Raw genomic sequence first — 12,572 nt, forward strand, 5'->3', positions numbered from 1 at the left:
GGCAGATGAGCCTAACTTTCGTCCTCGATAAATCCACACACGGGGGTACGTAAGGAACGGCTAGGATGTTCACCTTTGGCTCGTGTGGTGGCGAGTGAAACTTAACCAGTCGTGCGCAGCGGATCGGAAGCCGTGGGGGCGAACCGTGTGCGATGTCCGCTTCATCCATCAGTTTCGTTCATGTTAGGACGTTAGTCCAACATAAGTACAGGTTTAAAACTCTTCGAGTGGACCACACCACTGAAACCATACTCATCGTTCGAGAATAAGTTTTGAGACACTATTTGAATTTTGGATATGCAATCCTGAGGTCATTTTCATCTATGAGCTGGCACAATAGATGGTTAGAATGGATTTCACGTATGCATCACAATTCACAATGGCCCAGATAAAGCTTTTTGTTGCACGGGCTATCCATGATAGGCGATCGGTAAATTCGTTGGCAACTTAGAAATTGTAGAGTAGGCAGATATGTATTTTTATCCATATGCCGTCCATAGTAGAGAGCCCATTGGATGAACAGTCCTGATTGTCACATCTCCCTCTTACGTTTGTCGTGTTAAGGCTGAAATGACCTGGTCAGCGGTTCCCTTAATGAAAGGCTAGGATCTTCCAATAGATCTGATTTTTCATCCATCTACAGGCAAAGAGATTCAACCATCACTTACAGCTTCATTTGAATTCAGAGGATTTTGAGTGCTTGTCAGTTGTTTTTCATGATGTGGCCCACCTAAAGATTGGATTTGCTCAGTACCTAGGGCAACATAATCATGGCGGGGCTCATTTGATGGGTGAGTTGGATGGAAGGTGGGCCACGGGTATAAGCGGGTGGTATGCGAGGTGAAATCCTGTAGAATGCGTAGGGACCTCATCTATGTTCTACCATCACTATTTGGGCGCGGCTCGGTGAATCCCTGACTGTGGGTCCTACCTTGATGTATGTGCTTTCCATCCACGCCGTCCATCCGTTTTGACAGCTCAATTTAGGTCATCATCCAAAAAATGAAGCAGATTTAAATATCAGTTGGACCACACCATAGGAAACACTGATGATTGAATACCCACCATTAAAAACTTCTTGGGAGGCTACTGGAATGTTTATTTGCCATCCAACCTGTTGATAAGGTCACAAAGACCTGGATGAAGTGATCACACAAATATCAGCTTGATGCAAACTTTGGTGCCCAACAAGAAAATTTTAATGGTCAATCGCTACTCTTCCTTTGGTATGGTCCACCTGAGATCTGGATCTGCTTCATTTTTGGAATCATGCCATAAAATGAACTGTCAAAACGAATGGACCGCGTGGATGCAAGGTATATACATAAGGGTGGGCTCTACACTCAGGGATCCACGGAAGCCGCGCCCTCAATATTGTTTGATTAGTGGACCTAAGCCCAGGATTTGGACGGCCATATTGCATGACACATGTACAACGTTGGAACGCATGCTTACGTGTCTGAACTCCGCGGCGCATCGCATCGACTCTCCAGACGATCCACGGCTCGACCAGAACCCTCGAGACGTCTCTAGAAGCACCTGTCTCTCTCTCTGATATATGCTGCTCGGTGAGTGTGTTGGAAAGACTTTCTTCGTTCCAAATCTCCGACGCGTCTGTTTCAAAACCACATCTCCTCTTCATCTTCTTCCTTTTCTAGGGTTTTCTCTGTCTCCTTTTTCTCCTCTTACAGTAGATTAGAAATCGACCAAAAAATGGCGAGCGAGGGACCGAAGTGGGATGGATTGTTGAAGTGGAGCCTCTCTCATTCAGACGGCAGCCGTCCCTCTCGAAATCTCAGGTACACAGTCTCTCTCTCTCTCTCTCTCTCATGTTAGGGTTTCGCTTTTTTCCTGATGGATTTGGCTTTTCTTCTCTCTTCTAATTTTGATTTTGCTCAATTGAAGTAATTCGAACGTGAAATTTTTATTAAGGATCTCAAATTTGGGATTATTGGTTCTGTCAATTCGATGTTGTAACCTGTAATGGATGAACGGTCTGGATCATCAAATCGCCTTGAAGTTGGAGAGCCTTTCTATAGCTAACTTCTTTAATAATCTTATGTAATTGGAATGGTGGACCACTTAATCTGGGATTATTGGTTCTGTCGATTGGATGCTGTAACCTGTAATGGATGAACGGTCTGGATCATTGAATTTGTTTGAAGGTGAAGAGCCTTTCTGTAGCTAACTTCTTTAATAATCTTATATTATCGGGTGAACCGCATATTCCAAGAGCAATTCCCGCTTCCATTTGGAATATCTCAGTATCGTGTTTGATGGATCTGTCCATGCAGCTTGACTCGAGCATGCTCTGCTTGTATGCGATCCACGTACCATATAATTCCAAATTAATTATGTGAATTGGAGAGATGGCTAAGAACAGAAAATGCAAGTTAGAGAAATGCAACTAGATCAAGGAAGAAACTAAGTGCAATGAAGATCAGTGTTCGAATCACACGAGAAAGGATGCAATGACCGTGAGCAAGCTTAACAGTCCTCTAGTCTGATACCATGCTTGCTACCCATTTTAGCTTGGGCCAAACTTGTCTCAGAAGCAAATCGGGCTAGTTGGTCCTTGGGCCATCTAGCCATTGCCACCCCTAGAGGTAGTCCACCCTTTTACTAAAGGAGTGTCTAATATGTGCTTCATTGTTGGTGTGCTTCTATCGTAACTGTATTCTTTGTTCTTATTAATTGAGTTTGTCATTTTTCAGATTGAAAAATGGCAAGTAATATTTGTCTAGTCTACTGCTTTTTGTTTGTTCTATAATATGTTCTAGAATAATGGATTTGATCATTATCTTCTTAAGTTGTCAGGGTTGGCAATAGGTGGCCCTCTAGCTACCTACTAGCTATGTTGATGACACCTCTGACAAAACAATCTAAATAATTGAAACATTGTTTAGATTTTGTAATATAGGATGCGTTTGGATTCTTTATTGAATTGCTTACTATTAATCTATTCATCATCATCTTAACCTTGTTGTAATTTGTTGTTGGTATTGAAATGGTAGATTCTGCTGCTGGACATCAACCTTCAAAAACTCCATTTTGTTAAAAAATAGTTGCTTTTTTCGAAAATCGAACTCTACTGGGAAAGAAAAATCCATAGGAATACTGCAAATCATGAACTTTACAATATAATTATTGAAAACTGATAACTATGTTGATTTAGAAACTGTTTATGTTGATTTAGAAACTGTTCTGATTGTCTTTCAAAAGATTTCAGAGCGTCAAAGCTTATTCATAATGGAAAGTTTACCAATATCAACTGATTTTTACGACTTGACTGAAATTTATGTATTCACACTTACAGTCTTGGTTCCAGAAAACAATACCTTTTGAACTCACCATTCTATTCACCATGCCTTTAAAAGAATTGAAAAAAAGAAGATCACAATTTTCATATAGAGAACTGATCTCCTGGTTGTAGGTTAACCTACTATCTCCAGTATTCTCAAGGGAAAAAGTGGAAACAAAAAATAGAAGGCATACAAAAAATTGTCTCCCCATAAGTTCATTTTTAGGTGACTAATTCTCTTTAAAATAAAGAGCCACATGATTTCTGTACATGCCTTGTTTACTAGCCCACACTATTAAAGACATGTATGATGGTGCCATTTCTAGAGTGAGAATAACACATTGGGTGACGAATGAGTTTCCAATAACATTGGGTCTTCATCAGGGTCAACATTAAGTGTACCCTTTTGCACTTCACATAGATGAAACAACTGCTAGTGTCCAGGATGAGGCCCCTTTGTGACTGTTCTCTGTGGGTGATGTAATTTTGGTCCATGACACTATGGTGCATGTTGTTTGTAGATGAGGTGGTGATGGTCCGCAACATTAGGGTGCATGTTGTTTGCAGATGATTGGTCCATCAGACTAGAGAAAGGGTTAAGTGCTAAAATGGAGGGTTGGAGGAAGGCTTCGGAGTCTATAGGCTTATTTGCAGAATCAAGACAAATTATTTGTAATGCAACTTTAGTAAGCAACACTATAGCTGCATACCATTAAAAAGAAGAGCAATCATGGCAGTGATGCTTTAGTTATAATCAACTTTTTTTTTTTTTTTTTGGGGAAAGGTGATGAATTTATTAGAAAGGGCCAAAGCCAAAAAATTACAAAGAAAACTGAGAAAAAAAGGGAAAAAAAGAACTACCACCCACAATTTTTAAAACTAAAGCCCGTTCCATAACATTCGATTTAGGCTTTCTAAAAACCTCCGCTGCTTTCCCACTTTGATTGCTAAAACAGCAGCTGTTCCTCTCCTCCCAAATAAACCAAATACTAGTTAGCATCTTGAGCCTCCAAATCGCCCTTCCAACTTTTCCAACTCCATACCATGCTAAAATAAAACTCCCACTTGAGCCTGACATTACCCACAAGACCCAAATAACTCAAAAAAGCTTTCCCAATTTCTTTAGCAAAAGAGCACTGAATGAATAGATGATCCTCTGACTCCGCATTCTTCCAACACATCGGACAATTGTTCAGAAGCACCATCTTCCCCTTTTGAAGGTTATCGATGGTGAGCACCTTGTTCCATCCTACTAGCCAAGGGCAACAACCTTGGGGGGCACACCATAATGCCACATGTGAGAAGTATACCGCACGCTCCTTTCTGTCACTGGACCGATAACTAACTTATAGATGCCTACATGGAGCTGATAGAGAACCGGCCGGATCTCTCTTTCACCCACACCATAATGTCCCTTCCATTCACCGAAGGCACCATTGTGCTCGGCCACTCCAAAAGCCTCAAGAATTCTTGTCTCCTCATCCAATAGACTCCTTCAGCAAGGAGCCCAAATCACCTCCTTCCTCGACACAGAAGAGCATTGAACAACCGAAATGTCCACCTCTCTAGAGATTCCTCAATGCAATGTTTTTTGTTACCTTAGCTCTATTATTCAAAGAGATGCAAGAAAGATGAGAATTTTTTCAATAGAACTAGATCTAGGTGGATAGACTGAAGAAAAGAAAAGAAAAGAAAAGGCCATCCTATATGGGATAAGAGTGTTTTGTGGTTTGAAAATGAGCAAAGATTTGAGTCTTGCGAAGATGAGGGTGTTGAGAGGATCTGTTAGAAGACTCGGCAGTATGAAATTGAGAATGAGATCATCCTTAGCAGCCCAACAGTTCCAATAAGAGATGAAATGATGGAGAGTAGGTTGAGATGGTTTTGTCATATGCAACAAAGTTTAAAGATGGCTCAGAATGGTTAGGATTAAGTGTGTATGGAAAGAGGATGAGAGGCTTGCTTAAGTTGACTTGGACTAAGTTGGGGAGAAAGACACGAAGGCTTGTCAAATATTGAGGATAGGGCTGTAGGATTGTTTGTGGAAGTAGGATTTATAGAGCTGATCCAAATGGGGGGATAAGGCTATCCTGGTGATGATGACGACGGACTTGTTTATGGGCCCGATGAAAATGTAACGAGTATTCTCGGCTTCATAACGAATGTATTGTGTCATGGTGCACAAAGAGCCTTCCTTCTCAACTTTTGACACTTTCTCGGAAGGTGCTCAAGAAACTCATGAAGAGATGTCCATAGCACTGTGATAAATATTGTCGAGATTTTTAAAATCTCGTGATATTCGTGGAAAATTCATAAATGATTATTTTGAGAATGTCATGAGAATTTCAAAATATTGTTCATTTTTTTATTTTTTCAGGAAATTATTGCGTTCTTTATGAGCTTAATATTTAAGTTTTAATTAATTCTATCCTTCAAAAAAGTTTTAATTAATTCTTTTTTTCATATCTTGTGAAATTATTATGATTTTTTACTTTATAACAAATGTTTTCCTAATATTTATTTTCAGTGATATATTCCAATAATATCACAAGAAAAATGTCAAAAACTGAAAATCTCTTGAGAAATTCCCATGCCGGTAAAATTGCCGAGAAGGAGATTTGTCACTATGATCCATAGAATGTGTTGTACTGATGATGCACGATGTGTGATCTAGGCTGGATATGATGTAAAGAGATTATCGACGGATTGAAGAGAAATTCGAACTATAAGATATACTAACCTACCACAAATCTAAGAAATCAAATAAACAATAAAATTCAGATTTCAATCTAAATCACAATCCCACAATAAACTAAACCATATAAAACACAAAGTTTCAAAGGATTAATAGAAGGTAGAAGTTCCCCCTTTAGCATAGGTTTAGGTCTAATCAGTGTTTGAAGTATCGGGATCATTACAAGTTTCGTTGGCCAGAGATACGGAAACAATATCGATATCGCTGATAACCGGAAATGCGGGGAAACATGGGGAAAACAGTGGAATTTTTAGCGAAACTTCAAGAGATGTTAAAATGTACATATTTGCATATTTAGAAATAAAAAATTACAAAAAAAATGCATACATAACAAGTTTCCGTTTAATGGGGCCTTAAAAGCATGTGTTATTGTAAGAAATTAGTCCAACCATCCCGGCCTATTTAACTATCCAACCTTCCATCCAAACATCCATCGATATTGCAAAATGTCAATAACACGTGATATTTCACAAAGAAATCATCAACAATTGGAAAGGAAACGGAAGATTGTGGTCTAAATATCGTGCATGTTGTGATATTGATGACATCAAGATATTATCAATATTATCAATGACAAATTGAACACTACATACAACCATGTGCCCATGAAAAAAAATTAAAATAAAAAAATTTCTAATAAACAATATTTTGATGATATCAATTTGTTGCCGATATTATTAAAATATCGTCAACACACTTATGATACAAGCATTACCTAGAATTTATATAGTCAAAAATATTGGTGATATTGATGCATTGGTAATACAAGCGACACCTAGAATTTACATAGTTGAAATTATTGGCGATTACATTAGCGATATTGATACGTTAGCGATACTTAGTGATACGTTGCTAATACCTGGAATTTCTGATACTACCAGCGTTATTGGTATCGCTACCGATGTTAATGGTATTGCTGAGTTGGAGATAAAGATAATATTGGAGATAATTCGAACATTGGGTCTAATTCAAAGGGGCTGATTTAGTCCTTCTAGGGTTAAGGATATGAGAATCTAGGAATTAGGGCTTTGGTAAGATTTGATGATCTAAGATTTTATATGGAATTGAGAATAAGGGTTTTAGGCTAGGGTTTATGGGATAGGAAAATGGATTGAAGAAAGGGAAGAAAACGGATAGAAGGGGCTGGCCGTACGGTTGTACGTTTCTGTCCGTACGTGTAGGGTTTGATGGTGATGGGTTGGGTTGAATGAGGAATAAGAAAGGATGGGTTTTGGGTAGCAGGTTTAGGTTTAGAAGGAAAGAGTAAAGGGATTTACGGTTTTGAGAAGAAAAGAAGGATTTGAGAAGAAGATGAGAAGGACGAGAAAATATATTTTCGAAGGGTAACAAAGAGGATAGATTGGGCTTCACACCATCAATATCCATTCACAAGAGATTTTCTATCTTAAAACAAGGAGAATTTTTTTTTCTTCCAAAACATTCACTAATGGGCTAGGGCTGGATGTCCAAGTTTTCTATAGTATCAAAAGGGACTTTTTACAAAAACGGCGCTATCGGATGAAAATCCTCACATTAAGACGCTCAATGAAAGAAAACTTGTTCCCAACTCTCTAATCTCAACTAAATATCAAAATAAATCCAACATGAATAATCAATTAAATAAAAGAAAAAAAAAATCTAAACATTCTAAAGTCTGTGATTAATGTGAGGATCACAATGATCCAACCGTCCGATCAAAACGTCCTCAAGATCCAATTGTCCGATTGACATGTCCTCGCAATCAAACGGTCCAAACTCGATAAGAAACCTGCATGCATCTTCCTAGTATAGGGTCTTCGAAGATGCGTGATCATGCATGTGGGGTCTACAATGTGGCTCACCTGGGTCCATGTAGTGATCATCAAGGCAAAGTGAAACTGGAGTTGATCTCGTCCTCCTCTGGCATACTCTGTAAGGTGCTCGGATGTCCTCATCAACTAATGGGCGAGGGCATCATAGATCTTCCTTGTGCACAAATTAACGGGCGAGGGCATCATTGATCTTCCTTGCACACAAATTAACAAAAGTAAAATTATATCTCTTAAAGTATTAATTAAAGAAACTATTTAAGTCCATCCCTTAGGAACTAGGATCATATGCAGTGTCCTTCTCCAAATTGAGTTGTGCTTCTTACATGTTTTCAACAATCAGATTAGTTGCAGTTTGGACTTCAAAGAGACGTAAGTTCAATTTGAGGGCTTCTTCGTGATTATCAATCAGTTTAGGCTTGCGAAATTCAATTCACTTGTGCATCTGAGTGTAGTCTTAGAAAATTAATTACAGGACACGAAGTGATTAGCTTTTGGAAAGTATTGAGCTGTTACACTGATTGCTGTGTTTATTTCTTTTCTATTTACAGTGAGGAGGATCGGAAATGGTTCATGGAAGCCATGCAAGCCCAAACTGTAGATGTTGTTAAGCGGATGAAGGAGATCACTCTTGTTATGCAAACTCCAGAACAAGTCTTGGAGGCTCAGGGTGTCACTTCAGCAGATCTCGAAGGTAAGTTCATGTAGAACTGGAGTGATGCACTGCTCTTTTCTTTCTTCGTGTGTATATATATATATATATATTTCCAATCTTTCTGGTGTTCAATCATTTACTTTCTTTTTTGGAAGATAGCGTTCAATCACTAAGGGCCGGTTTGGATCCTACCAAATGAGTTACTTTTTCTACTTACAACAGTAGATAAGTAACTTATTTGAGATAAGTTTGGTTTATGATCAATTATAAGTAGTTTTTTTTTTTTTTTTTTTAAATTATTATTTAAAGTTACTCAATCACTTCAGTTTAATAAATAGGAATCAAGATAAGCCACGTAAGGCATAAGTAGCTTATCTTAAGTAACTTACTATCCAAATGCCCCCTTACTGACATATGGATCTATTATTTTGCAGATATGTTGGATGAGCTACAAGAGCATGTCGAATCCATTGACATGGCAAATGGCAAGTTTTTCCTTTCTTTCCTCCTTTGTCTTGTGTGTTCTGTTTCATTTCGATAAGTTGCTTTTTTCTCTCTTTATGTTGTTTCTTTCCCGTAGAATTGGGAATGGAAATGAGCAATCTATATTGTCAGCTCCTTGCCTTCTTTCTGGCAAGCGTCATGTACTATGTGTCTGCGTCAAGAAAATATTCTGTCCAGATTCTGCAAGATTGCAGCACTTACCTTGATGCAGCATGGCTATGAAGAATGTCAATTTTCAGATGCTGAATGCTGTTTTGCAAGCATGATATGCCTTTTAATAGTTGAAAAATATGCACATATGCAGTTTGTAAACATCTTCCAGGAAAAAGGGGAAAAAAAAGGAAAAAAAAAAGAAGCATTTTGTAGAATGCTTGCAATAGAGCTCCCATGAAGTTCCAAACTTTTGGGAACCCGAATCTTGGCACCGTTCATCTTTCCTGTACTCATGCATAGCTTCTTCCTTTTCGAAATCTCCCAACTCTCTGTATTTCTTGTTTTCCTTTTCACACATAATGAGTTACGGTGTATAAGCTGAACTTCAGTGCAATCTCTCAGCCTTGAGTTTTCAACTCTGGGATGCCCTCAATATTGTGCTTACTTTTTTGTTGTTGTTGTTGTTGTTTTGGATTTCCTTTAATGACTGATTGGCGGAGCATGCAAATTTCACTAATGAATGAATATCCTCAGTTAGAAATGGGATGAGATATTTATGCATTATGATGAAAGCCTATCTGTTGATGACTATCACTTATTTCCCTTTGGATTTTTCTATATATGTATGCAACAGACCTCTATTCAATTGGTGGCTTGGTCCCTCTCCTTGGCTACCTGAAAAGCTCCCACGCCGGCATTCGAGCGAAGGCTGCAGAGGTTGTAACCACCATTGTGCAAAACAATCCCCGGAGTCAGCAGCTCGTTATGGAAGCAAACGGCCTAGAACCTCTCCTGTCTAACTTCACATCAGATTCTGACGTAACTGTCCGGACCAAAGCACTTGGTGCCATATCCTGTAAGTAGATGGCTTTTGGTTGATTTAATTGCTACTCTTATGGACCTAAAATATATGTATTTGCATGAGATGCCCAGTCAAAAGAAATTGTACCTTTTTTGTTTGATCCAGCAACGATACAGGTGGGGTCCACTTTTCAGTCAGGATGACCCTGCACCAATGGTTTTCATATTTTTGATGGTAAAAAAAAAAGGTTTTGGTTTTTCTGATGGGGGCATAGTTCAAAAACCCAAAAACTTGACTCAATTGGTGTTCAGTGGGTTGGATTGACTCAAAAACTTGACTTGGTGTTAATGATTATAATATTAAAAGTAATTTGGTTTATAATATCGATTTAAAGTTTTTTCTTTTCATTCCTATTAGTAATATAAAATACTAAAATAAGCAACAAATCATGTGTGGCGCAATGTTGTCAAGGCTTTCATCTCCTCTTGCTTCAGGTTATACCCCCTTCACAAATCGAGTGACTCCGGATTGAGTCACTGCCGAGTCGTGTAAAGTCAACTGAGTATTCTGGTTGACTCAAAGAGTCTTTCCAGTTGGAACGAGTTTGTCTCAGGACTGAGCTTCCTGATGACTCAGCTCAAAAATCTCGTTGAGGTGAGTTGACTTGGCTGAGATCCGAGTCGAGTCATGGAGTTTTAGAACTATGGATGAGGAGATACTAGAGCCCACCATATGAACAATTTGGATTGGTAAGAGGTGGAGCCCCATGTCTACAGTTTGGTTAGCCAAGCAAAATTGTATGCTGCTGCTTAAGAAAGATGTGTGCTAGCAAATGCTTTTGGTGCCACGTGCTGCTTGCCAACTCTGAAGGGAGCTCTGTTTGACTGACGCTTTTAGCAATGTGTGTGACTTTCAGCTTTGATTCGCCACAACAAACCGGGAATTGCGGCATTTCGTTTGGCAAATGGTTATGCTGCACTGAGGGATGCTTTAGGTTCTAAAAATGTTAGATTTCAAAGGTACTAGTTCCAATGATTCTCATATCATCTGTGAATTTTGCGTGGATGAACCTCAATGCATGTGCCACATGTATTGACATGAAGTGTGTGGGACATCCGGTCCCTGCATCAGATAGGCCCCACCGTTGACGTGTACTTGGAAGAATTGGACTTGTTAATTCTCCATGCGCTCACGTGTTAATTGGATGGAGGACAACGTCAACTATTTTCCTACATATTCCATCCATCTCTTGAGTTGATTGGCTTGATTTATTGGCCAGGCCCATCTACATGGTGGGGACCCACCTGATGCACGAATCTGATGTGCCCCATCCTTCTCTTTATTGTTCATGGCTGTGATCTCCATGGAGTTACCACCCATGATGATTTTATACTTAAACCTTGTTCATTTTGCAGGAAGGCCCTTAATCTGATACAATACCTACTGCACGAAAACAATTCGGATTGCAGCGTTGCTGTGGAGCTTGGGTTCCCCCGCATCATGATGCATCTGGCCTCCAGTGATGATACAGAGGTGCGAGAAGCTGCCCTGCGGGGCCTTCTCGAGCTCACTCGAGACAAGGCAGCTGGGACCAGCAGCCTAAACAACGAAGATGAGAAGCTGAGGCAGATCCTTCAGGGCCGGATCAACGATATCAGCTTGATGGGCCCTGAGGATCTCGGGGCTGCCAGGGAGGAGTGGCAGCTGGTGGACTCACTCTGGAATGCATGCTATGATGAGCCGTCTTCTCTACGGGAGAAGGGTCTTCTTGCTCTTCCTGGAGAAGATGCGCTCCCACCTGATGTTGCAAGCAAGATTTTCGAACCCCCGCTGAGGGCTTTCGCCCCAAACCCATCCTCCAGTAAAAAATCTAGCAGTGAAAAGAAAGAGACTCCTCTGCTTCTGGGTCTGGGACCTTCACCTGGGGAATCTCAAGCTCAAGGCAATCCAAACGCAAGCTAGCGGAGTGCAGAATTCTCAAGCATGCAGCTGCTACATTTGGCAAAGGGAAGTAGAATGTATCTCAGACCATTTCAGGTAAAGGATATATGATATAGATGGCCTGATTTGGATTTCCGTTTTTTTATGGAAAAGTGATTTGGATTTCCTTGTTTTTTAAACTGCCTTTGTAGGTAGTTGTAGCCCATGTAAAATATTTCAGTTTTCAAAGTATACTTTTTCGAAGATGGCGGATTTATTAGCTTTTCTCTTCTTCTCATTCTATTTTCGAAACCAGGAGCTTTGGTAGCCCAAGGGTCGTTTGACAGCTTGCATTTCGGGCCTTTTAATCCCAGGCCAAAATCTTGTGTTTGCTCCCTGGAATTAGGTGGAGCTGGATTTGAGTCCCTCAAGAAGGACACTTCCCAATTCACCTTTGAAAGCTAGGCTGTGAAATGGGGAAGCGGGTTGGCTGGTGTACCACACACCAGCTATATAGCTGCTGTAGATACGTGTCGTATGAAGAGGAAAAACAAATTTCATGTTAATCCAAAACTTATGTGACCCCCCAAAAGGGTTTCAATGGTAGACGTTCAATCCCCCGCTGCTTTTTGCATTGTGGTCCACTTTATCTTTAGATCTGTCTTATTTTTCCT

The 12,572-nt window shown here is 39.7% G+C and overlaps 1 protein-coding gene across 2 annotated transcripts; it reads left to right on the plus strand.

The window, feature by feature from the left end:
• Window positions 1-1,481: 1,481 nt before the first annotated feature.
• LOC131243774 (hsp70 nucleotide exchange factor fes1-like) lies at window positions 1,482-12,178 on the plus strand. Of its 2 annotated transcripts, XM_058243344.1 has the most exons (6): window positions 1,482-1,799; window positions 8,416-8,558; window positions 8,954-9,004; window positions 9,811-10,032; window positions 10,895-10,997; window positions 11,394-12,178. In XM_058243344.1, the coding sequence occupies exons 1-6, from the start codon at window positions 1,714-1,716 to the stop codon at window positions 11,938-11,940; spliced, it is 1,152 nt and encodes a 383-aa protein (XP_058099327.1). In that variant the 5' UTR covers window positions 1,482-1,713; the 3' UTR covers window positions 11,941-12,178. The 2 variants fall into 2 exon arrangements, with proteins under 2 accessions (XP_058099327.1, XP_058099328.1); XM_058243345.1 differs by lacking the exon at window positions 8,954-9,004.
• The last annotated feature ends 394 nt before the right edge of the window (window positions 12,179-12,572 follow it).

The sequence above is a fragment of the Magnolia sinica genome, chromosome 4, assembly GCF_029962835.1.
Source record: "Magnolia sinica isolate HGM2019 chromosome 4, MsV1, whole genome shotgun sequence".
Lineage (NCBI taxonomy): Eukaryota > Viridiplantae > Streptophyta > Magnoliopsida > Magnoliales > Magnoliaceae > Magnolia > Magnolia sinica.

Bases quoted from the DNA above. Each gene is read 5' to 3' on its own strand.
- LOC131243774 (XM_058243344.1), top strand. From the start codon at position 1,714: ATGGCGAGCGAGGGACCGAAGTGGGATGGATTGTTGAAGTGGAGCCTC. The intron at 9,005-9,810 runs GCAAGTTTTTCC...TGTATGCAACAG, and splicing joins ATCCATTGACATGGCAAATG to ACCTCTATTCAATTGGTGGC. The intron at 10,998-11,393 runs GTACTAGTTCCA...TTCATTTTGCAG, and splicing joins AAAAATGTTAGATTTCAAAG to GAAGGCCCTTAATCTGATAC.